We start from the raw sequence: 26,833 nt of genomic DNA on the forward strand, positions 1-26,833 counted from the left end.
GGTAATAAATGAAGCAAAGACCAAAGTAATGGTAATTACAAACAATATAAGACTTAAACATAAATATAAATGGTCATTGGAAGAAACCCAATTAGAGCAAGTCGAATCCTACAAATATCTTGGTGTTATATTTAATGACAATGGAACCTTCCTCCCGCAAAAAAAGGATATTAATAGAATAGTAAATGCTTTAGTAGCAGCATTTAGGATCCTACAGAAATCAATAAGTGACTTGTCTTATCTCCCCTTCTTAAAGGTGATCTCAGCAAAATTGCTACCTACATTGACATACAGTAGTGAGGCACTTAATTTGGAAAGATGCAGCGATCATTAATAATGCGGTTGCAAGAACTTATAAAATCCTCTTTTGTTTGCCTAGTAATGCTTCACAAGCACATGTAACTCTGGATTTTGGGTTAAACAACCAGTTATATGCAAGGAAAGGTCAAGCCCTTAAAGTGTGGAACAGAATAAGAAATGATCGAGAAAATCAAATGTCCCAGCTACTATGGCATGAAGTAAATGACAATAGGAAACTGCAAGCCTGGACTTATTTAAAAGCAGCGATAGAAGAATTTGGTGTAATGCCTATCTGGGAAACTACAATTACTCAGGAAAGTTTTAAAAAAGACAATCAACAAATTAACTAATCATCTATCGCTGATAAAAGATAAAGATATATTTGTAAAAAGAAAACATGCATGGCCTATAATAAATGGATTTATGAAAAAAAGGTTCAAGAATATTTAGAAACATTGTGGTTGTTAGAAAACAAGCATATCTTTATTAAAGCACGATTTGGCTTACTGCCGGGATTATGTAATTTACTTCCATCGAAGAAATCAGAAGAGGGTACCCAATGTAGGCTATGCAAATCCGAACAAGAGAATATTATACATTTACTGTGTCTTTGCCCTCAATTAGAAAAACAAAAGGAAAATTATACTAAAGAGACTATTTAACGATCGTGGAGTAAGGACATGTAGGCAAGCTTTGATAGTATGTCTAAGCTCTGATGGTAGATCTATGAATTCTACATTTGTAAAATGTTTATGGAGAGTTGGAAAAAAACTAGAGGAGTATAATTTGAAATGTCTATTTACTATATTTTAAAATATATTGTGTATTGCACTTCAGTATAAGTTAGCATATTTAAGATATATCAATCATATATGGTTTTTTTAATCGTTTATATTTAATCACATTTTAAATATTTTTTTGTAAGATTTTAATTAATCAAACAAATAAATGAATTGAAATTGACTAAAACTTACATAAAAATATATAAAACCAAACACAGTGCAAGTAACTGAGTAAAACTTGATAAAAGTGAAAGTTAGGAAAGTGACAAGATGGTGCGAGTGATAATACATTAATCCATTAAAATACCGCTTGAAGTAGTTTTTGCAGGATCATCTACATAGCCAGGAGAAACCGCGAGATGGCAAAAACCACAAATTGTCTACTGTCTGGCTTTAAGATTCTCAGTGCAACTCTAAGTTCCTGAGCCCCTATGTTACAACAGAGTGGTAAAGCCCATATTTATTTTTGTTAGGTACCCGTCAGCAGGGCAAAAAAATAAAACCAGCTTGATTTGTTCATTTTGATTAGTACAGAATGGGCAGTGCCTGTTTCTTGGCTTACATTCTTTCCCCCAGCTAGCTATGAATGGAGAGAGTGTCAGAGACCCATATCTGAATTGCAGGTAGAGCTTCCTGGTTAGTTCTAGGCTCTATTTCATCCAGGAACTGCTCTGTCTCATAACCATCCTTCAGCATTAAAAAAGGTGACGTCAGAGCGCCCCTATTGGACTTGCTTTGTAATAGACCCATTTTATAATGCCAAATACACCTTCTTGATCTGATCTTTTGAGATCGCAAAGGCCTCCGCAGGAGTTTCCCACCGTCGCTGAAGCCAAATATTTGTAAGGGTTAGCCTTGCATGCCTGAGCCACAGGAGATCACCAGCACCTGGCAGACATATTAGCCAGCTGGCAGGGACTGAACTCGAGCAAACCTTCCTCCATAACAAAATATGCCTTACACTGGCTTTGTCTGAAACATTTTTTTGCCACATGTCCAACATTAGGGGGAGCAGCGGGGTACTGATGGGGAGGCCCGTCATTTGCCACATAAAGCGATTTTCAACTACAGCTAAAGAGGACAAAGCTCAACGCCAAACAGGTCTAATCCTAATGCCTGATAGTTATATACTTGAAGTGCTGGGGAGATAGGGTGAAATTGAGAGGCCTTTTGCATCTTTTATTACCTTCTAGTTCTGTATTGAAGATCATAAATATTCGCCCTTTCATCATCTACTAAAAAAAAAAATGAAAAGGCTAAGGAGGCAAGTTTTAAGCTTGCTTCAGGAAGAACAGAATTGCTACTGATCACATTTATCTACGTGTTCGTTCCTTCTTTTCAATATGTGGGCTGTGTCCGGGGGAGTTCACTGTAGTGCCCACCACAAGTGGAATTATGGGCAGCATACTGTTAACTGGCCTCATGTCCCATGTGGCTGAGAGCACCTTCCTTTATGGGGAGTTTTATAGCCATTTCTACTCCATTCCATTGCAAAAAAGGTGGCGGTCAGTTCTGCTATGGAGATGAAACGGTATGCAGCGTTTAGAACGCAAGCATTACAACGGAATACCTTTACAACGCGGTCGTAACAACGAAAGTTGTTACCACGCATTGCACTGGGGGGCGCTCAAGGATAGTAAATGATTTAATTTACTATCCCAACACCTTCCCTACTATCCACGGGGACTGGTGTTGGAATAGTAAATTAAATTGTTCAATTTTGCGCCCCCCCAGCGCAATGCGTGGTAACAACTTTCGTTGTTACGAACGCGTTGTAAAGGTACGCGTTGTAAATGTATGCGTTCTAACGTCATACATCCAGATGAAACGTTCCTCAGTCTCACACGCAAAACATTAAAGTGTGACACATATGGACGAGGAAAACATGGAAAAGTCACAAATGCACAAACTGAAAACTTGCTTATGTTCAGGATTAAAGCAATACAGAACATCCTTCCTAAAAGTTTAAATATTATTCTCACAGTCAAAGAATGCAGCATCTAGCAAAGGGGAAGCAGCCTTTGAAAGCACTGTTGCTGGTGTAAGCTTTCCCCATAAGTCAATTGAGTGTGGCTCATAAAAAACTCTGGGTTTGTTGTGGATCCAGGTGTGGCTTTTGGCATTTATTGTGAATTCGAATTTGGGGAGGAGTACAATAACTTGTTGAGTGTGTGTTAGGCATTACGCATGGCTTGGCGTCTTTACCAGCCAGTCGTCCAGGTATTGGAACACTTGGATTTGGTAAACACTTGTGAGCTGTGGTTACTTCGAACTGTAGTACCCTGAATTGATGATCTATTCCACTTACCAAAACCCTCTGGTTCTGCCGGTGTACCTGATGTCTAGGGATGTTCAAGAATGCACTTTCAGTTTGAGTGTCCTCTTGTAATCTCCGGTAGTCAGAAGTGCAATATCATCTTGTAGAGTAACCAACATGAAACTGTCTAAACTGATGTAGTGGTTCAAAACTCATACATGTAACGACTTAAGGCCTTATTTAGAGTTTGGCATGTGGAATACTCCGTCCCAAGCATGGTGGATGGTCGGTCCGATGACAAATGCATAATGGCGTGTGGCAGCAGTTTTGAACCTTTTGACGTCTGGAGAACCCCAGTAAATGACTGCTGGACACCAGGGACCCCACTTAAGCAATTTCTAGCATTTTAACCTCAAAATAAAAATGTACAGAAACAAGTAAACGTCAAACAAATACATAAGTTATAAAAAAAAGTCTTTAACACACAGGCAAGATATTAAAGATATCAAAACTTTAATGGGAATGTTAAAGTGTTTAAAAATGTTGATTTATTTCTAAAAGACAGAGCAATATGGTCGCCTTTAGCATTTTGCTTTTTTGCTCCTAAAGTATTGTCTCTCTTTGGTGGTGTCTACTATTGCTTTAATTGAGGTCACCAATTGTTCATACCAATGTTTGCTGTACTAGGGATGCTCCTACCAACCAACCTAAGGATACCAACTTAAGATCTTGCTTCCAATTTCAAATTCCGTCACATTTACAGAACATTTAAAAAATTTAAATTGATCTTTTTATGTATGTATAGATTATTAACCTGCTGATATTAGTTTTTTAAACAGTCAGGGACCCCCTGAGTAGGTGTCACAGACCCCTGGTTAAGAACCACTGACCTATGGCACTTGTAATACTGTGGCCGGGATATCAGTCTAGTTTTGAAGCAGTATTCCATCTACCAAACGCTACATAAGGCCCTTAGTGTCTTGTCCTTTTTTGGAAATACGGCAGTATAAGGAAGACATTCCTTGTTCTTGTTGATTCCTATACAAAAGGTTGATAACCCCTTTTTGTAGAAGTGCCTTAACTCTTGGAGAAGGCTTAAATGGTTCTTGATGACATTATGATACTGTGATGGAAGATTTGAAAGAATGGTGTGAAACAACAAGCTGGTCACACATTATTACAGGTAAGTATTTTTTTCTTACTTTCAACCATGAATGAATTTCATTAACGCAATATTGGATACTTTTTTGTAGTTACATTTCAATTGCACTTGATAATTTCTTTATATACACAGTAGCTGAGTTTTGCTGGTAAACCTCTGAAATTTCAGATCATGTTTCCAAATGACCTGAACTAGCAGGCACGCATAGTTGTTAAGCAGCCAAGTGAAATGTTGGGGCACCCTGTATACGGTGGGCTGCGCTCTAAACGAATAGGTCTTTGTTTTCATCCACCATCTTCTGTTTTTAGGTCGAGGTACTATCCGGTTCGGCAGAACCGGAAGTAGCGAGATCTTATGTTTCTTAGAGGGGCTCTTTATCCCGCCTCTAATTTTGGCTCTCTCCCATTGGCTGGCTTCCTAAATGGAGGCCAGCCATTGGAGGAGAGAGCCGTCACTCCAAACAGGCTCCGTCCTTTTTGGATTTGGAGGTGTGTTCGGTGTTCTTCTTTCCACTTTTTAGCCACGCCCACCGAACACGCCCCCAAATCCGAAAAAAAGACGGAGCTTGCCAGCCGCCATTTTGTTTTGTTCGCAAGGAAGGTGATCCTCGCTGTCCCTACAGCTGCTGCAAGTCAATAAGGTACATTGTGCACAACACTCCCGGGGGCCGCAGTAGACCAGAAGGTCCGTATTGATTCTCCTGAAGCATCCTGCCTGCCTGGTAGGGAGCCCCCGTGAAGCAGATCCACACCGAACGCTATTTACAAGCGCAGCGCCATCTAAATTAAAAGGATTTTCCAAGTTGCTTCCCGAGACTTCATGGGCGTTGAAGAGTGTTTTCTTTTCTCTGTCGGGCTCTGCGTGTCTGTTTTCGCCGGGGGTCATTTGATAAGTGGTTTACTGTCTCTCGGTGTGAAGGTGAGTGAGGGGCTTTCTGCCCGTGATTCGTCTTTCTCTAGGTGGACTATCTCTACTTTCCGAGCCCTCTTCCAGTGGATGGATATTCTCCTTTTGATGGATAAAAGATCCCCACGCACCTAGAATGTTCCTCGCCCCTGTAAGGCAGCGCACAACAGCCATTGGGCTGACGTTACTATCTCCCGCCCCCCGTCAGGGTCATTCATCCGGACTGAGTATGCGACCTAGCACTTGCCCTACAAGCACACCTGTGTGTGAGACTTCCTGTTCAGCAGCATCTCCTGCTGGGGCCTCTTTCTTTATTAGTAGGGTGTCTGCAGGTGTGAAGTCAGCACCCCCCCCCGCCAGATAAACAGGGGGTAGTTCCGTGATCCGTGAAGTTCTCCACCAAGAATTCTTCGATCCTAGGAGTTAGGTCAAACCTCGCCTGGAGTAAATCTCTGACCATTTTCAGGGAACAAAGGAGTCGGATCGAAATTTCAGTGTCAATCTTTCTGGACATTAGCGAAGCCTCAAGTGAAACTGCACCTTGGAAAACCAACTTCCCAGCCTTTGAGTGAGGCATATTACTGGCGATTTCTCATGCTGGACAAATATGCAATAGTAATAGTAAATGCGTTTACACCTGACAGGAATTTGTGAGTTGCTGGTAGGCATAAACAAGGCTTAAGTGTGGTCATTTAGTGCAAAGTTAAGTTGAACCTCAATGTTCCCAGACTGCTCTGGTGGGTCACAAAGATATTACTTAGAATCGCCTTGCCTTCGACCACAACTAAAAGAATACAGCGCCGCGGAATACCAGCATTGTAACAGAAAAGGACATCTAAGAAACAAATCTGTTAATGCCAGTTGCCTCAGTGGAAGACGTGCAGCCGTACTAGGCACCATGACCTGAGCAGTGTGGGGCTCCGTGAAGGGACAGTGCGATTCATTCATGCTCCCTCCTTAAGCATTTTTGGTGAGGGAATGGTGAGAGTCGCGAAAATACTTTTAAAATGTAGCTTGCGGAAGGGGTCGGGGTGGGTGACCGTGCCTAATCAGATTCCAAACTTTCCCTTCTTTTAAAGCCTCCCCTCCCCCACGTTTGTCAGTCTGAGACACCTGTAATGCTTGCTGCTTCTGATAGTGTTTGTGTGGGAGGTCACCCCCGTGATCGCACCGATGCCTCGGGTATCTGCTCTGGAGGCACCCCCTCAACACAGGAAGCCTGTGAACGCGTGTTGCCGCACTTAGTTATTTCGGTCTCATCGGGTATATAGATTCCTTTCACTCTTTCCCATTCCAGACGCCCTTTAAACGTTATGAGTCTAGTTATGCCTTGCACCATTACAAAACGCACAGCTACCCAGAGACGTTTTGTTTTCCCTTCACTCATTCTGCCCATAATGTATGTAAACTTTTTAAACTTTGAGGTTCGGGCAGTGAGAATTCACTTCATCACGTGAAAACATGTGTCACATTATGGAAAGCTTCAAGCTTACTATTTCCTTCCCGGAAATTGAAGATTGGGGGCGGGGGTGGGTGGTCAAGAGAGCCCCACCCTTTACTTGTTTGAGTCTAGGAGTGTATGCAACAATTGAAATAACTGCTTGGACCCCAGAAGGCCGCGGTCAACACGGGTCGCATTCCTGGTCCGTGAAAACACACTTAGTTGATGGTTATGTAAAACGTATCCCAAGACAGTAATTTAGTGTGAAGACATAAGTTTTATTTTGTAACACTTTTCTGTCGGGGCATGGAATGCAAGAAATTGCAGTGGTGCAAACTCTATGTAAAGCCGCAAATAAAATACTTGTTGTTTCTAGGGTCACATGGCTTAGCTGTTTTAGGGGGCGGGATTTCACACGAGATTTTATTTGGACAGTAAGGTGCACTCTCGCCCTGTGTGCAGAAAAAGATCGGTAACATGTCGCACCAGCAATTTGTCAAGGAGGGCATCACTTTGAAGGGCAGCGCACAGATCGTGGCCAAATTCTTCTGTGAGTAGGGCCTCGTCCCCCTCACGGGCGCAGTACCCCACACGCTGCTTCATCTAGTACCGCTGTCCTTCAGAGATGATGTAGATTTCAAGTTGCTGTGCTCCTTCCCACTGCAGTAAGTGATGGCCAATCCACTGATAGCGAGCTCCACAACAGGAGAAAAGTATTAAAAGATTAGGGGCATGCGAAATTTGAAATTGAACAGAGGAAAAGTTAAATTTGCTCATGGGCACTTCAAGGAAGGGATATGCTGCAGGATATCCCTAAAGTAGGATATGCTGTGGCAAGAAATCATGTGGCTTAACTATGGCAAGCAAAGCTCCTGGCACCACACATTCAGAGGTAAATGCATGGCAGTAAAACCAGAACCAAGAAGGAAGAGCTGTTAAGAGTCGTCTCACTCTGGGAACATTAGGTCACCTGATCCGTTGTTCATCAAGTTATCTGAACAGCACCATCTGCTGCTGCACATCGTTATCAGAACATATGGGAAGAGTCGCTATCTAATGCAGAAAAGAGTACCTTTTTGTTCCCTGACCACATGTTTGCTTTAGGAACACCGGGGTATACTTTCCAGTTTATTTATTTTATTTTATTTTATTTTTAGAGTTTTCTATAGCGCGAACTTGAACCGATTAGGTTATCAGAGCGCTTTACATAGCACCAATTCCGTTACATGTTATCACAGCAGTTTACATAGAATCAGTTACGTTGCACATTTCAGGATCTTGAACCGATTAGGTTATCAAAGCGCTTTACATAAGACAGCATTCGATGTCCAGTGCCCTCCTCCGCCGTGTAGCGGGGGACCTCTTCCAGCCCTCCGAAGTCGTCGAGCTGTCGGGACTAGGCTCCTGGAATTTCAGCTGCCCCTTTACAACTAATTTGTTTGAAGTCATGACAGAAATCTCAATCCCAGCATCTCAATCGGTGCATTACAGGTAAAAACAGGATATAGGACCACTACGTAAGACCAAATAGTGTCAACTGTGGGCACCCCGGAATATATGAGGAAGCAGTCGGTGCGTTACAGGTAAGAAACAATTTCATAACAGGTTATAGGGCCAGTACATAGAGAAACAAATTGTTGTACATTGTAAGCATCCAAGAATATATGTTGTAGCAGTCGGTGCATTATAGGTAAGGACAGTTGCAAAAACAAGTAGATGTAGAAAAGCTGCAATAAAAGGCAGACACTATCACAAGATACAGGCAAGTAAGGAGCGCGGTAGTAGAACTTAGACTATGTGTCTGGTCTCAGCTCTTGCTCCAATAGCGAGATTGAACTAGTCCATGATGGCCGCCACTGCGGAAGAACAGTCTAAAATGGCCGCCTTTTACCTTTCAAAGTCTTGCGGACTGCAGAGTGACAGTGACTGCAGTGTGTGAGTGTGCAGGGTAAACAGTGTGTAAGTGTGCAGGGTGAACAGTGTGTAAGTGTGCAGGGTGAACAGTGTGTAAGTGTGCAGGGTGCACAGTGTGTAAGTGTGCAGGGTGCACAGTGTTTGAGTGTGCAGGATGAACAGTGTGTGACTATGCAAGGTGAACAGTGTGAGTGTGCAGGGTGAGCAGTGTGTGAATGTGTAGGGGTAGTGTGTGAGTGTGCAGGAAATGAACACTCAAACTAAGTCCACCACACACATAAGACCACACACACACATACCACACACACATACCACACACACATACCACACACACACACTGTAGAATGCTGTGTGCTGCAGAGTGCTGTAGAGTTCAGAGTGCTGCAGAGTGCTGCAGAGTGCTGCAGAGTGCTGCAGAGTGCTGCAGAGTGCTGTGTGCTGTAGTGTGCTGTAGATGCTGTGTGGTGCAAAGCGCTGTGTGGTGCAAAGCGCTGTGTGCTGCAGAGCGCTGTGTGCTGCAGAGCGCTGTGTGCTGCAGAGTGCTGTAGAGTGCTGTGTGCTGTAGAGTGCTGTGTGCTTTTGAGTGTAGAGTGCTGTTGAGTGTGTCTGTGTGAGGGTGGCTCTGTGTAGGGTGTAGCTATTGGCATTGTAAATGACAATGCCATTGATGATTTAAAAAAAAAAAAAATGTCATGAGCAATGCCAATAGCTCTACCTTTAATGATGCCGAGACCATTGCATTGTAAATGCTTGTTAAATATTGAATTCAAGCAGGGAGTGTTGCTATCAAGCTGAACTACTTTGTGACGCTTACAAGTTAAATCTGGCTTGGTGCATTGAGCATGTGGTATTCTAGAAACTGATAAAAACTTGTTTAGCAATAGTAATGTCATTTGCTTCTGGTTCCAGAATTCCTTTGAGTAAGTGAATATAAACACTTTGTTATCTGAAATGTCATGCTTCCATATGTTGGTTTGTGGTATCACTCGTGCTTGTTAATTACCTCTTGAGCTCAGCCTGGGGGCACTTAATTACATAGTGTATGTGAATTAAGTATCTTTCTGTTATCCTGTATAGAATTGTTTAAAAAGTGATGCTTTTCTAATAAGGATTTTGTGGTTTTTCTTGTTTTCCTGTTAAAGAAACTCTTTGTTGTACCTGTAAGTGCTGAACAAGCCAAGATTCCATATGGCAGAGTCAACCACAACAAGTATATGGTGACAGACAAAGTTGCCTACATTGGTAAGAAAAACAGGAGAATATTAACATAACTGTCAAAGGAATCTTTGTTCATTAGACAACACAGCCTGTTTCAGTACTTGCTTTAGCAAACAAATCATAAAATGACCAAAATCAAACCAGACAATTGTTAATGTTTTCCCTTTTTTTACATCCTCCAGTTTAGGCATTCAATTGTTAATCTTTTGACTGCTTTCATTGTGTACTGACTATACAGAAATTCATTGGGTAAAATATGAAGAATGAAAAATGGATATGAAGAAAACCTATGCATTTCTCAAATGTACACAAGATGTTGAGTTTGCGAACAGTGATTATTTTTTGTAATATGAGTGGCTGACGAATATGCAAAAATAGAGGTTAGCAGGCATTGTGGGTAAGAAAACTTTGTGAGAATCACATGATGCACCCCTTCCTAGCCTTCTCTAGGTGTTTAGTTCCAAGAAATGCCTGGCATTGGTAGGTTTCCCTAGGTGGCATCCCAGCCCAGGCCTAATTACCTCACGTACCCCAATTGCTGATAGCTCCACATTGTGTGGTATGGATAATGTATTGTAGCCAATATGGCCGAGCTACACAAGTGGGGTAGCATGTCACAGAAATGGCAGGAAGATATGTGAGTTTAGACATATCTTCCTATCATAGGATCCATGTGAGGCATTACACCTTGGACTCCCCTGGATATCTAGTTTTCAGAAATGTCTGTGTCTGGTAGGCTCATAGAGGTGTTGATTCGGCAGGACAAGATGAAAATGCTGCCCCTGAACTAAGTTCCGCTGGCGGTCAATGAGGGTGATTTGTTGTCGTCCTGGATCTCCAGGACGCCTACTTCCACCTGCCAATTCTTCCCGCCCACAGATGCTATTTGAGATTTATGGTGGGATGCCATCACTATCTATTCACAGTCCTGGCATTCTAACTGATGAGCACACCTTCAGAAACCTGCTGGCAGTCGTGGCAGCTACACTGTTTGTCAGGAGTCCATATGTTTCCATGCTTGGGGAGTCCCAAGGTCTAGTCAAAGGAACATCTTCAGAGCATAAGTATCCCCAATGCCTTAGGCTATACTAAGAACGCCCAGCTGTCTCATATCAATACAATACAAACAGGAATGGACTAGAACTACATGATGTCTTTTCCTCCGCAGAGGATCAGGATATTCAGGAGATGATTCTGAGATTTCATACTTGGACATAGAAACCAGTCCTGCATACCTTTGTCTGCTACGACTTATAGCCTTGTCCATCCAGTTGGTGCCACATGTAAGACAGCAGATGTGTCAGTCAGTGGAGTCTGATGAAAAAGTGCCTCCAAAATCAGGGAACCTCCTTGGATACAAATCTTGCAGTGCTATTTTCTGGAACTGCACTGGTGAATGGACCCCTCCATCCTCTTGGTGGGTCATCCCCTCAGTCCCAGGGACATACAAGCTTGATCATAGACTCCTGCTTGCTGTGCTCTGGTGCCCATCTGGATGACATGACAGCCCATTTTTGTAGGCTTAATACTGACAAGCATGACGTTATCATCTTTGAAAATCCATCATTATGGCCACTAAAATACTGGCCAGATTCTCTGGGATCCCCTACTTTGACACTCTTATGGCACAGAATCTTGGTTTAATTTTTGAGAGCTAAATTACTGTAGATGCACTTATAAATGAGCTTACCACCACCTGTTTTCTCATATGGAAAATTATTAAGAAAGTCACCCCGATGCTACCTCTAGGTTGGTCTACTGCAATTCGCTCTTTGTAGGCTTGCTAAATTATAAACTGCAATTGAGTCCAAATTTGGCCCTCGCCTTATTTTAGGCTTGAAGAGAATGCCCAGGATCTCATTGCCTCTTATCTTTGTCACTGTCTATCGGTGTGTAAGCACTGTCAAAGGCTCTGTTTATCACACAGCCCTAAACAGCCTTACCACTGATAATTATACTACTTTTACACTGCCGCTTCAGTTCTCTGCTTTATGTTAAGATTCCAAAGTTTAGGGAGGTTTGCATAGGTGGCTGAGCTTTCGCTGTAGTAATGGCTCAAGCTTGGAACACTCCTCCCTTGAACATTTGTTGTGAAAAATCCTTCATCAGATTGTGCAGACTTTTAAATATTCATTTGTTTTCCATGTAGGTTTTGAGGATGTCTAACTTTATGTTCGAGGCATGTGTGGCTGTAGATACACATGCAGTGCATATTCCTGCTATGTAGTGTTGGGCCTGGATTTGTGCAAGTTGTTGTTATTTGAAGAAGTCTTTTGAGTCAAGAGGTACTGTGACTCCACCGATTCCTGGTAATGCGCATGGGCAGCAACTCCATTATTAAACTGTTTTCTTTACGCCATCTGGTACAGACGTGTGCTCGGGTTCAACATCATCGAGAAGCTCTTTTAGGGCCACATGGGTTTCTTCCTTCTGTCGGTATTGTAACCAAATGCGTCTCCCTTTCTTTCTACGTCGCGGTTTGACGTTTGTGACTTTGCTCGAGCGGGTTCGGGTCACACATGGTCCTTCTAGGGCCTCTTCTTTCGAACCTACTCCCATCTCTGAGCCTTGACAATGATGGAACAGACGCCATTCCGCTATTGTCCTCGCTGCCACGCAAAGTGTCCTCACACTGATCTCCATTGGGTCTGCAATTTGTGTCTTTCGCCCAGGCACAACGAGGCTGATTGCGACGCTTGCCGCTCCTTCCTCATCAAAAAGAACCGTAAAGACCGTCTGGCTCAGCCTCTCGAGAAGGCATGTAGGAGCAGATACGACACCCCAGACCTGTTCGGCCCAGAAGACATCGAGGGGGAGCACCATAATAGTCATTGACAAGGAAGTCTTTTTGTTACAAAGACGCCTGGAACAGGTAAGTGAAGAATAAGAGCCTTTAATACGAACTCCACTGAGGAACCTCTAACACGTCGCGCTCCAGCCAGCGACCAAGCACTCTGACAGTCAGGCTGCCTTGTCAACATTTTAAGGCAGCCTCTGGCTGAACTGTAGGAACATTCCAAAAGGGTGAGAAGGGGAGGGGGTGGAAAGAGAGAGAAAGGGAGAGACCACAGAAGGCAAGAGGAATAATATAGTGTAAACCAAGTAAAGTCAGGTAATTAAAATACCCTCCCCCCCCCCAACCCCCCCTCTCCCCCACCAGGGCAGCTCAGGCTCTGATTCGGAGATCAAGAACCTTCCGTCAGCTCAGCAGGCAGAGAGTACAGTACCCCTCCCTCTATACACCACTCTAAAGCAGAACAGCCCTCTACCAAGGGGCATCCAGCCACTCTGGAATCCCAGAGACAAGCCACTGGGCCACCACTGCCTTTAGGCCATGGTCGGCACCGAAAGTCATCTTCTGATGTACCACCCAGCTCTGGCTCGGTGGTAAAGAAATCAGAGAGACCAGCCACCTCCGCACCAACCACACCTGCATCAGCTCGACCTTCGGCGCCAACCACATCCACATCAGCACTGACTCATCCATTGAAGCGAAAACCTAAGCCGCTTCAGTGCCAAAACCCCTGGCGTCAACCAGCTAGACCGACCTAAGCTTTGGATCTGTGGAACCAATTCTCCACAAACTACAGGGAACGATTGATGCTCGGCAAAGACATTTGGTCCTCTATCCCCACACTTGCCGGATCCTCGCCATCCCTTTGAATCTGCATCTGCTCAACCATCCAAACGTCAGCTGTCCTTCGAGGATGCCTTGGACATTCCAATCCCACCAAAGCAGCGCAAGGCAGCAGGCAAGGTTTCTGGCCCCTTACCCTTCATGCATACATCAACCCACCATCTTCGTCAACCTTTACCTTCTCCGCCTGTTTCTCAAGTGGATCCCCCCTGACATTATACTTCAGGGGTCATCTCATTCTGACACAAGTGGTCGGGGGGGCACATTTGACACAACTCTGCAGGGCAACCCATGGGACTCCTATAATGCTATAATTCAGACCCACCAAAGGATACAGACTTATACTCTGCCTGGCCCTCATTGCAGAATGATTCCACGTCCTATCAGGAACTTATTGGTAGGGCTTGCTGCCTGCTTTAAGGTGAATCTTCACACAGAACCTTTGGAGGAAGGCTACCTCTTTGAGAATTGGAAGGTATTGGGTGGAGGAGAGGGTTTCAAAGGCATCCTCTGCCACACAACGGACATTTTGCACGACCACGTCCATGCTAGGGTCATAACTCCAAGGGTGGACAAAAAGTACAAGGCCCTCCCCTACTAATCCCATTTACATTTGTGGGCACCTCACTTCTAACTCCCTTGTCACTACAACCCGTAAGAGAGCCAACGTTCTGTCTACTGGTGATGCCCCTCCACCAGACAAGGAAAGTAAGCATAGAGCTGGTGAACTCAAAGCTTGATCAGCAGACGAACTTGTAAAACAGGTGCTTATAGATAGAGTAGTCTTTGGAACTCGCTCTCGGTTTGTTTGTTTTTGTTTTTATTATCCGAAAGTAGTCTTGCTATTTCATGTCAACCAGTCTACTGTATTCGGGATTGAGTCCTGCTCTTCATTCTATGCACAACAATCTACAGCAGCACATGCTGAAAGTAGATAATGTTACTTTGCTGAAGAAAGCACTGCCCTTTTGCTGCCTGATTCCGTCTCCACGCCTCGCGGCCCCCGCTCCGCGGGTGCCGCTCGTAGGCGAGTCTCACCTGTGGGTTAATAGCCCTCCAAAGCCACTGCCTGTGCTCTGTGCACCAACGCGTCTGTGGACCTTCAACAGCCAGCTGACCGGGTAGAGGCGGGACTGCGAGGACCAGCGTTCCGAGCGGCGGACATCGGCCGCAGCTGGTCCTCTTCCCGCCCCCTCCTCCTCTCTTCAAAACCTGTGGGGAGAGAGTCCTGCCTTGGGAGCCTTTGCTGAAGAAAGCACTGCCCTTTTGCTGCCTGATTCCGTCTCCACGCCTCGCGGCCCCCGCTCCGCGGGTGCCGCTCGTAGGCGAGTCTCACCTGTGGGTTAATAGCCCTCCAAAGCCACTGCCTGTGCTCTGTGCACCAACGCGTCTGTGGACCTTCAACAGCCAGCTGACCGGGTAGAGGCGGGACTGCGAGGACCAGCGTTCCGAGCGGCGGACATCGGCCGCAGCTGGTCCTCTTCCCGCCCCCTCCTCCTCTCTTCAAAACCTGTGGGGAGAGAGTCCTGCCTTGGGAGCCTTTGCTGAAGAAAGCACTGCCCTTTTGCTGCCTGATTCCGTCTCCACGCCTCGCGGCCCCCGCTCCGCGGGTGCCGCTCGTAGGCGAGTCTCACCTGTGGGTTAATAGCCCTCCAAAGCCACTGCCTGTGCTCTGTGCACCAACGCGTCTGTGGACCTTCAACAGCCAGCTGACCGGGTAGAGGCGGGACTGCGAGGACCAGCGTTCCGAGCGGCGGACATCGGCCGCAGCTGGTCCTCTTCCCGCCCCCTCCTCCTCTCTTCAAAACCTGTGGGGAGAGAGTCCTGCCTTGGGAGCCTTTGCTGAAGAAAGCACTGCCCTTTTGCTGCCTGATTCCGTCTCCACGCCTCGCGGCCCCCGCTCCGCGGGAGCCGCTCGTAGGCGAGTCTCACCTGTGGGTTAATAGCCCTCCAAAGCCACTGCCTGTGCTCTGTGCACCAACGCGTCTGTGGACCTTCAACAGCCAGCTGACCGGGTAGAGGCGGGACTGCGAGGACCAGCGTTCCGAGCGGCGGACATCGGCCGCAGCTGGTCCTCTTCCCGCCCCCTTCCCCTGCCTAGTCCTTATCCCCGGTGTGGGTAACGCGCACGCGGGACGCGCGCGGGGCGACTACCGGGGCGAAGACCGGGCAAAGAGCGGGCCGTTTAAGGCCGTTCAAGGACGGCAGAGGACGGCCCAGGCTCTGAATCCCTGCTCCAACGCCGGGTCATAAACACCAGGTAGGAAGACACTCAACTCTCCGAGAAGCACAATATACTTTAAATACCTGGTAAAGCCTGTTTGCTGTTCACTGTGAAAAGAACCATGCGGCATAAAACAAGGAGCCATACCAAAAAGGCCGCAGAGGTAGCTCAAGTGACTGGTCCCATTGACCTCTTTATCTCACGAGTTACTGAGACAATTGATAAAAGTATCGTACTCCTAGAGAAAAGAGTCTCTCTGGATCTTATGCATGCCAAACGCTCCTCATTGGGGGCCCTTGCAAATGTTAATTCACCCTCCCAGCAAGTTTTGACCAATTGTTCCTTGCCTTTGTCTCTATCCTCTACAGTCACTGTTACAGTACCAAGTGCTGTCGACTTGTCAGTCACCTGCTCAGAGTCTGACCCTTCCTTCGAGGATCTGGAGGCAACTCCAGATCTAGAAGCTTGTCAAATAACCGGAGAAGCGGAGACAGGCCTGGATGGTTTATCTGCCAAGTCGACCCCTTGTGTACCGAGTGACTCTAGGGGAAAGACTATCTGCACCCCTACAAAAGCAGAAGCCAAGCTCAAATCCAAGGAGCCTAATCCCAAAGAGAAGTCGAAGAATAAAGCTAGTAATCATAACTTGGTGGCACCCATTTCCCAATCTATGCCTGGCATCCCATGTTGGGTTGAAAACATGGTCACGGACCTTAAACACGACCTTGAAACAACGATAGTGGCTCAAATCAAACCCTTGATTTCCAAATTAGACAAATTAATATCCCTTATTAATACCAAATGGCCCAATAGGTCCAACGAGTCTGGGCATGCTCAGAAACAAGGGCACAGAGAACCACTATCCAACCCCAATCCACTAGCAAAGGCTTCTAAATCCACTTCTGGCAAGGTAAAAACCCCTCAGCCCTCTAAAGAGCAATCTGGGTCACATCCTTCTCACTCAGGGAATAACCCTCCGCAATTATCACCAAAAGCAGGGAAAAATATCTCATCAGTCCAGCAGCTAGCGGCTGGCCCGAAATCTTTAACTCCCCAAGTCGTGGACCCCAAAGGGAATTCCACGAATGCTTCAGGCCTTGATTCTACTAAAAATCCTGTAGTCTCCAAACCTAGACAGACCCGCTTTAAATCTATTAGTCTGCCGCCAGAAGTTTCCCCCTTTGTGGTGGTACTGACTGCTGTTCCTCCACTGAAGGAAGGAGTTAGAGAAACCCATGTAGAGCTAAGGAATAAATGTGCCCAGTGGCTCCAAGTGCATAGACCGTTACCTAGTGGGATGTGTGGGGAAATCCTTACTGTCCGAAGAGGGGATTGGGTGGGAAGAAGTAAGAAAAATATATCTGGGGATGTAATTACGGTTAACTTCAGAGATGTGGGAGCTGCGACCTTCATTTGTAGTGCATCCAACAGCGGTCCTGCCACCCAGATCAAACCTCTCCCCTTATCTTATTTCCTCCCCATTCCAACTAGACCCAATTTCCATCATCCAGGTAACCAAGGGCCTGTACGTCCCCCCCAATATGCCTCTAACCATTGGCAGCAACCGTTCAACTTTCCATCTTTAGTCCCGCCTCATGCTGGGCTACAGTGGCAGCAACCTCTTCCCCCTCAACCCCCCCCTTTCTTCCAACCCACCCAGCAGTGGCAACGACCACCTCAGCCTCCACCCAGTAACCAGCAATGGCAGCAGCAATGGCAGCAGCCATGGCAGGATCCATCTTTATCCTTATCTTTCAACCCTTCCTACACGCAGTTTGCCCACCCAAACAGGTACTGCGTCCTGGATGAGGTTGATTGACTTCTTCAAAATGGAGGTTTAGACACTGACCTCCATAGTGATAATAACAGCACACATGACCCAGAGCTTGGTGCATCTCTCCCTACTATTTCAGAGGTGGTATCACCCTCTCTGATTAGGGACAGTGCTGAAGCTTGTAATCACCAAAGCCCTGTGTCTACAGTTGGAATCCCAGCAAATGGCAACCTCAAAATCCTCAGCTGGAACCTTGCTGGGATATCAAGGAAATTAGGACTCCCCGAGTGGAATGCCCTGGTCGATGACCATACAATCTGTATATTTCAAGAAACCTGGGCTACCGAACCACTACACCGGGTGGGGTATATTACCTTCTTTTCACCAGCTGCTAAACCTAAAACAGGGAAGGGCCGTCCTTCAGGAGGGCTTATTATATGGATAAGTGCACTCCTTAACTGCAGGATTATCACCAAGAAGTCAAGAACTCCTGACATTCTTAGTGTCTCTCTATTAGGCCTACAGGGCAGCATGAATATCGACCTCTTTAATGTATATATTAGAGGAACAAAAAATGGGGGGATCTCACCCACAACGGAAGAGCTTGAGGCTCAGTTAGGAGAGCGGCACGGACCTGGGCATATTCTAGTAGCAGGGGATTTTAATTGTACTTATGAACCCCTCCCCATAGAAGGAGATTTGGATCTAGCAGAAGAGGATAATAGATGGGGAATCCCCACTCTTTCCATTCCACCCATCAAACGCTGGACTCGTAGTGCACTCCACCTAAATGCACTTACCCTGGAGTTCGGCCTAAGAGCTGTAAATGGTCGCACGCGGTCGGATTCCCATGGTGCTCCCACATTCAACAGAGTTGGTCAAAACACACGAATTGACTATATTCTGCTGGATAGGGGACTCTGGAGCCATGTCCTTGACATGATTATCTTAAACACTACAGAGAGCGACCACAATCCACTCTCCCTGTCTCTAAAAAACCCCTGGCCTGCTGAGAAATCCCCAGTCTCTCCAAGTCGCCAACAGGGGATCACTGTCGCCACTTGCGGCAGACGCCTAAAGTGGAGCAAGATAATGTTAAATACTGATAAATTAACGGCAATGGATGAAGTGACAAAGAATATGCAAGCTGAAATCTGCTCAATTGATTTATCTACTGCAGCAGATAAGGCTACTGTTATATTCGAAGCTGCCGTTAAAACCATAGGTGACCTTTTTTGGGTCCAATTGCCTGCAGGTAAACAAAAATCCCTACTAAAAACAAAAGGCAAACATGATTGGTACTCGGCAACGTGCAGGAAGGCCAAAACTCGCCTGATAGAGGCAGTCAAAGGAAAGTCCCCTTTAGTAATCCAATCTGCTAGAAAAGACTATAAAAGGGTCCTACAGGTTGCTAAGAGGGAGTGGGAGGATACTTTTTGGCTAACCCTTAAGGAAGCCAGTATGAAGAAAGACGCTAAATCCTTCTGGGACGCAATAAGGGTACGGAATAAACCAGACAGCGACCTTGTAACCTGCAACATTCCGGGGCAGGTATGGGAGGACCATTTTGCTAAACTTTATTCTTGCCATAATTATTTGAACGCGAGTGGTCCTGTCCAATCCTCTCTGCTTATTAATTATATTTTTCTATCCAGTAACCCCGAGTTTACCCAAAAGGAGGTAGAATATGCTATTAACTCTATCACACCTCTAAAAGCTCCAGGACCAGACGGCATCCCTGGGGACCTGTTAAAATCTGATGGGGCTACATGGGGAAAGATAATCCACTCCCTTCTTCTTGCTATCTGCAAGGGTGCCCCCATCCCCGCCTCATGGAGGGGGGCAGAGGTGGTTCCCATTTACAAGAAAGGCCCAAGGGATGATCCGTCCAACTATAGGCCAATTAGCCTGCTAGACATAACCCAAAAAGTTATCGGTAAAGTCATTCTACTCAGGATCCTTAACTGGGTAGACGAAAATAAAATACTTACCGATTTCCAGGCCGGTTTTAGAGAAGGCACTGGAACAATAGAGCAGGCTTTTAGGCTTATGATGATTTACTGGAAGGTGGTAGTGATAGGCAAGGGCAGTCTTTATCTCGCATTCATCGATTTAAAGACTGCCTTTGACCTTGTCCCTCGGGACCTTTTGTGGAAGGTCCTGGCTAATATGGGGCTCCCATTGTATTTGCTCTCCTTATTGGTCAGGTTGCACCAGGATAGCTTTGCCCAAATTAGGTGGGGTCCTGGAGGGGAGAAAACGGCTTGTATTCCCGTAGAGAGAGGGGTCCGCCAGGGGTGTGTGCTGGCTCCCACCCTTTTTTCCTTGTATATCAACGGGGTGGTTGAGCACTTACTTAAAACTCCATCTGATGAACCATCGCTGGCGGGGGTACGGGTACCGACCCTCCTCTTCGCGGATGACACGCTCCTAATTTCCAAAACGCCTATGGGCTTGCAGCAACTCTTGGATAATTTCCAGTCCTTTTGTACTGATCGGGGTTTGATTATTAATACCAACAAAACAAAATATCTTGTTCTCAACCCCCCTAAACAGCATGTGCGTCCCCCTATTTTAAACACCGAGCCCCTGGAAAGGGTGAAAGTATTTGATTACTTAGGGATACGCATCTCTGACAAAATGGACTGGTCTCCTCATTTGGATAAGATGCTGTTGAATCATAAAAGGATCACAGGTGCCCTATTGAGGGAGCAACGTTCCAGTTCGTTCAAACCAATAGGAACAGTCCTTGAGATCTATGCCGCCAAGGGGGTCAGCTCTGCACTCTATGGAGCCGAACTCTGGGGCTTCGCATCCACAAAAGCTCTCCAAAAATCCGAGAACAACTTCTGCAGACAATTAATGTCACTTCCCCAAAGCACCCCACTTTTACCTTTGTTTTTGGACTTTGGTTGCACGCAGATTAGTGAAATTGCGAACTTTCGCCCTTTGCTGTTATGGGCTCGTATTTGGCGAGTAGAAGAACTGAGCGCCTATGCCAGAGGATTGAAAGAAATAATGGAGTCACCACATTGGGCTAGAATCAAGTGGCTAACTGATATGAAATCCACACTGTCGAATTTGGGCCTGCTGGACTATTGGCTCAGCAAATCCTCTCCTCCAAAACAAGTACTTTAAAAATTATTTCGAGACTGGATTTGCTCCCAAAGGCACTCCGGAGTTACTATTGGAAGGCTTTCCGAGGACTTCTTGAAGTTCAAAGACACTCCTAGGCGTGAACCCTATCTTGACATTATTGGGAAACCATTTGCTCGATCCTTATATTTTAAATTTAGAACGGGTACTTTGCCTTTGAATACTTTTACCAACAAATGGAACTCCTGTTTACATAAAACTGAATTATGCCCTTCGTGTCTAGGTTACCCAGAGACATTGGCCCACTTTCTGTTTGTATGTGACGAATATGCCAAGCCTAGAAGGGCCTGGCTGAAGAACTTGTGCCGACAACTGGGAACCAGGAGCCATGATGTGGCAATCAGGATACTTGTTTCAGACTGCTATGTACCCTATGCCTGTGCCTTAGCAAAATTTCTTTTTTGGGCCTGGGCTATTCGAGCCAGAAAGCTTAATAACACTGTTTAATCTTTTTTTTAAAAAAAAAAAAAAAAAAAAAAATTCTTTTAAACAAATGTTATGCTGCTGTTATTAACTGGATATATCTGACACTTATTTTTAGTAATTAATAATTTTTTAAACCTGCTTTTATGATAATGAAATTTTATCGAAATAAAGCTTTTTGACTGACTGACTGATAATGTTACTGACCTTTAACAGTTTGCAGCTACCCACCTTCCTGCTATGACCTCTGTGTGACATGTGCTTTCATGGTTCACCTTACTTATTTTAAGTATGTATTTTCCTTATCAAGTACACAGACTTTATAATGATTCGCAGGTACACAAGTGCTCTTACACTTTGGAGAAAACACAATCTGTGGTGGAGTCTGTGTCCTGGTTCATTATGGGTTTCAGGGTAGGTATCATGCGTGACCTAGAAACCGAAAACACTTCTTTAAAGAAAAACAGCTTGCAACATCCTTGCCCCACACCAGATGGAAGGAGTATATGCAGTATATGAATCTACAGCGGAATATCCACTTGTTGCAATTAAGAAATGGTTCCTTATTCTACGTGATGTACATTTCTGGATTGTGTATACCAAATCAAATTGCATGTAACACTTTCACAATTGTGGCAGTGGTACCAGTGTTTCTGTTTTATTACTCACTAGCAAAGCTCAACGTAGACTACATAAAACATAGTTATTTTAAAAAACATAGCAACAGCTAGAATCAGTTGTTTGCTAGAGGAGCTTTGTTTTATGACGTTCAAGTTGGTAGTAAAAAGTTTCCATCCTGTGATTGAGTGACCGTAACACTTTTTTTTCATTTGATAGTCCTTTGATGCACATCTGATCCAGCCTTAGCTCTGCAGGTTTGTAAAGTGTGGTTTGTTCTTAAAAAGAGATAACACTATGAGGTCTTGTTAGGTTCACCACTGCCCCATGCCTACCCATTGCTGGAATCTCAGGAAAGTAAATAAATATTTCACTATGGTTCTCCCTGCAATGCATGAAATGTGTTCTCAACAGCTGAACTAAAACAATGAAAATAAACAGAAAAGTGTGAACATTTGCCATATTCCGGAGCTCCATGCATACATTTGTGGGAACCCCTTTACGTCACCATACACAATTGAACATAAAAACTACTCTTCCCCCCACCGTTTTCCGGCTCTGTATACAAACAAAAATTACCAGCGCACTACTTGTGTTCCTGATGCTCTTCGCAGATCCAGCCCATCCACGGCCTTTTCTGGTCTTCTAGATGTGCCCAAGGATGCTGGATTGCACTATAGTGTTTTAGTTTTAAATATTTTTATAAGATGCATCCATATGGTGTTTTGAAGGCATCCATTTGCAAACACCTATATGTTCTTTCTCACTACATGACTTTTACAACTTACTCGTCCCAAAAACAGGGAAATTTTATTTTTCTTTAAAGTGCTGGTTGAGGCTTTCTCCAATGGAGCCAACAAACTGCCTTCAGTGACTTTCTACTCATTTGCTCCGCTTCATATTTTTATTACCATTCTGTCAGTCCTTATCCATTAACTTGAATATATATGCTGGGATTTCTGAGTTTGAGCTGCTGGGGGTGATGAGGCTTGTAGCACTACAACGGAAGGTGCTTTATTCCAGCTTCTCCATTTGTTTTTTCCAGGTACATCCAATTGGTCTGGAGACTATTTCCTTCGTACTGCCGGATCAGCCCTTGTTGTGAACCAAACAAAGTCGCAAACTGGAGAGCGCACTATTCAGCAACAGTTGCAGGAGGTCTTTGAGCGAGACTGGAACTCCAACTATACCCGAACATTAGACAGCCCAAACACCGGTCAAGACAAATGCAAAATTCAGTAGTGGAAGTCATCCAACAAATTCCCAGATCGTAACAATCAGTGCTAATCATCTCCTTCATAACTGATATAGCACCACATTTGATAAGTAACTGACCACTAAGCATTAAAGTTGCCATAAATCCATTTATTGCTGCAGTGAAAGATACAACTGTGTATGCAGTTAGCTTCATATAAGGATTTCTGTTGCCTTGCACGAGCTTGCTGCCTAACATAACGTTCCACTCTGGAAAAAGTTCTCAGGGTTATCTATGTATTTTCAAATTCAGAACACTTTCTGTTTATTGTACATTTTTTTTGTGGGATTTAATTAAGGTTGTTTTGTAAAACTGTAGTTGGGTGAAAGCAATGATTTCTTTGGTTTTAGTTTTCATGCTCAATAGATGAGACTTGGTTCAGAATTTCTTCCGTAGGAAGCATTCTAGTGTAATTATCAATACCATGCTCTCCTTACTACTGATCTGATGACAATGTATCACTTTTGTTTACCACTGCCATGCACACACCGCTTTGCTTGTACAGTGCCCTAATTTTGTAACATTTTATTTAGAATATAACAATATTTGTAGTGATGTTTCTTATTTCCACGCCTTGATGCCCAAACCTTTAGGCACGCAAGTTCTATATTTACAACTCTCACATGCAAGATAAAAACATGAGGTGTCATGTCTTTTTCTTAGCATCTTCTCTGTTATTCACAGGTGGGTTTCCCATTTGTTAATTTCTGAACTCTCTTTTAGTGTTTGTGCAGCTTTAATTGTGATGTTTAATTTAAAGCACATTTTGAGGATTGTTCTTTCCTTTTAGATAGGCATACGCACCCACGTAGAGCTGAAAAGGCCCATTTAAACTGCTCATATACCTTCGAAGTGGGTGTTTTTTCAATGCTTTGGATTCTGTGTACTAGGAAGTTGAAAAGCATTACTGCCTGATCCAAAAGGAAATCTCTCCGAGAATAGTCTGGGGGATAGAGGTACAAAAACCTTTGGCTATAGGAAACCCCGCGATTTGCAAAATCACAGAGTTTGCAACCTCAAAGGGGCTTTTTTATGTAGCAAATCAATTTTGTGATTCAGAAAAGCCTGTTTCACTCTCAAATTTTGTTTTGAGGTCCATTCCAAATCAAAAACAGAAGGGTACATGAAATGGGCCTCCCCCTTCTTATTGCGAGTCACAATGGTGTTCATGAATGGTTTGAAACTGGTATTGTAGTCGCAAACCATTCATAAATTACCAACACCTCTTTGGAGGTGGTAACTGACTCACCAATTTGAAAGTGTCCCATTGGCAGCCTCAAAGACACTAGGCAGTGATCCAGGGGACAACTGGCTGCTCCCCCAATATTTACCAAAATGAGAAAAGATTATTTTTCATTTAAAAGCAGTACTAATTCCCTTAATCAACACATTAGATTCCTAGTATGGAAATAGAATTGCAGGTTTCCATTCTCTTGCCTTGAAAGGCGTTTCACTCATTGCTCATTCTAAATAGCTAATCGAACACTAACAGTTGAAACAAATCCTTGGATCAAAACCGCTTATTAAAAAGTAGCCTACTGAGAAAACAGCACTAGCTATAGTACTTACTGGTCTGCACATAGCCAAGTGCCAAAGCCTATTGTTTGAAAATGAACATTTACTAAATGTATTCTCTGAAATCCTCCATGTACCTGTTTCTTAATGTGTTGTTTTCAAGTTAAGCTGTTTTTCAATCAGCTGTTTGTGTAAGTTATTAATAATGCATATTAGTTCATGGGCTAAATAAATTCAGATTAGTCTACAGGTCGGTTAACATTTGTGCATCTTATTTGGAGTACATCCACCAGTATGATTGGGTTAACGTGGCAGTGTTACCTTTATAACTACATTTGTTTTTTTTTTAATCGGGGGTTCACAGCACCATCATCAAGTTATATGCAGGACTATGTGCAGCCTTGAAAGAGCATCATGTTCAACAAGATTGCGTTTCTGCTTTGCATACAGGGTTTTTAAAACTTGGATTTGACATCACAAAAACAAGCTCAGATTGATGCTCTCATTGGTTGCCTCTGAATATGATGCAACCATTTTGCTAGCTGGTGACAGGAAATGACATCTAAATGCCTTAAGATAGCTACAAAAAATTTCACTTTTCGCTGGCTATAGCTCAACAAGTGCATCCCATACATTCTTAAGTATATAAATGCTTGTGTTGGGGAGGAATTTTAGTTATTGCATTGAGCAGATTCATTAAAGAAATCTCAATACATTAACGGAGGTGGAATTGTATTTAAGTAAAGGAAGCTAAACAACAATTGTGAGTCAGTCGCAAGAATCTCTTTGCTTGTGTGCCCCTTCCAAAGTATGAATCATTGCTTATTATACATATTGGGAATTTTGCCTTGTGTGGTAGGACAGTCATGGAGGATAGAAAGCCACCTTGGTGGCTTCCTTCCCTTATGTTCTATGCCAGAGCAGGAGTTACTTTTCGTGCACTTTAGGTTTGGTAAATGTATATGCCCTTTTAGGTTACTTCACTCTTTTCTTAACCAGCTAAAGTTGTCCAGCTCACAAGTCAATGCTAATCGAGGTTATGTGGTTATGAGCTACCTAAAAAGATTTCTCGTTGCATACCTTGTTTTCTCTTTCAAGCATGCCTTTTCCATATTTCAATAGTGGGCATTTATAGGGTACATCATTATAACCAAACTTCCAACTATCATATTTTTTGTTTTTGTTTTGATCTTTAGAGCTTTACGCAACATAATTTGATCTTCAATCGGAATGATCCTTGATGCCTATATTAATGTATATCTTGATAACTGCAGAAGCTACCCTTATGTCTAACAAGGACAGGGTACGTAATAATTAATAACACAAGTCCTTCTAGGTATCATTTAGTAAATTGTTCGTAAATAATTAATGATTGTTAATTAATCTAATCAAACAAACAAAGAACATTGTTAGGAGAGTCAAGAACCATAATTTAAAGTCTCGTACAAAAAGATCTACAGCAAGCAAATGTTATGCTCTGTGAAACACAGTGAACACACGGTGCAGCTGGGTGCAGTGATAAAGACATTAACATGATCATAAACAAGGCAGTAAACAATGAGATGATCAGCTGAGGGGCTAATACAGCAAGAAACTAATCATAGCGATAAACAAATCATGTATTTTGTATCAACAGCTCCTAATTGACCAACATTTTAGTAGACTGTCTTTGCGCCCACTAATGTCGACAACATTTCGATCCTTAAAAGAAATGGGTGGGCGCAAAGACAGTGTACTGAGAATTTGCTCAGTTAGGTACTGTTGATCAAAAGTATGTGATCCGTTCATCACTATAATTAGTTAATTGATGTATTAGCCCTTCGGCTGACCAGCTCATTGTCTACTGCCTTATTTATGATCACGTTATTGTCTTTATCACTGTACTCCGCTGCACCGTGTGATACCTATAAGAACCTGTTGTTCTTAATTACATTTTTGTATTTGGCGTTAAAGCATTACCATGTAATCTTATGGTGTGCCTCACTTGGGACTGGCAGGGCCATCTCCTCTTCAGTCATTGTGTTTTTTATATTGATTTCTGCTGGGGACATAGATTTAAAAAAAACAATAGCGCTCCACAGTGGATACTGAAAATGTTGCACCCGGAATGGGGTACGTATTGTAACTTTTTTAATGTACTGTGAAAGACACATCTTCATGGGTCAAATAAAGAATTAAGGTTAAGACTTATGTGTGTGTTGTTTTTTAAAATGTTTAGATTGGTCATTTGACTGTATAACATTCAAAAACA

At 43.9% G+C, this 26,833-nt stretch overlaps 1 protein-coding gene across 2 annotated transcripts in view; it reads left to right on the plus strand.

Moving 5' to 3' along the window:
- PLD3 (phospholipase D family member 3) overlaps positions 1-26,766 on the plus strand; it is a 270,541-nt gene extending 243,775 nt beyond the window's left edge. For both annotated transcript variants that reach the window (XM_086938250.1, XM_086938251.1), the window contains exons 11-12: positions 9,905-10,004; positions 22,858-26,766. In XM_086938250.1, the coding sequence (XP_086794376.1) occupies positions 9,905-10,004; positions 22,858-23,054 (297 nt within the window). In that variant the 3' untranslated portion in view covers positions 23,055-26,766. The remainder of the gene's footprint in view (positions 1-9,904; positions 10,005-22,857) is intronic.
- Positions 26,767-26,833: the final 67 nt, after the last annotated feature.

The sequence above is a fragment of the Lissotriton vulgaris genome, chromosome 9 (genome assembly GCF_964263255.1).
Source record: "Lissotriton vulgaris chromosome 9, aLisVul1.2, whole genome shotgun sequence".
Classification (NCBI taxonomy): Eukaryota; Metazoa; Chordata; class Amphibia; order Caudata; family Salamandridae; genus Lissotriton; species Lissotriton vulgaris.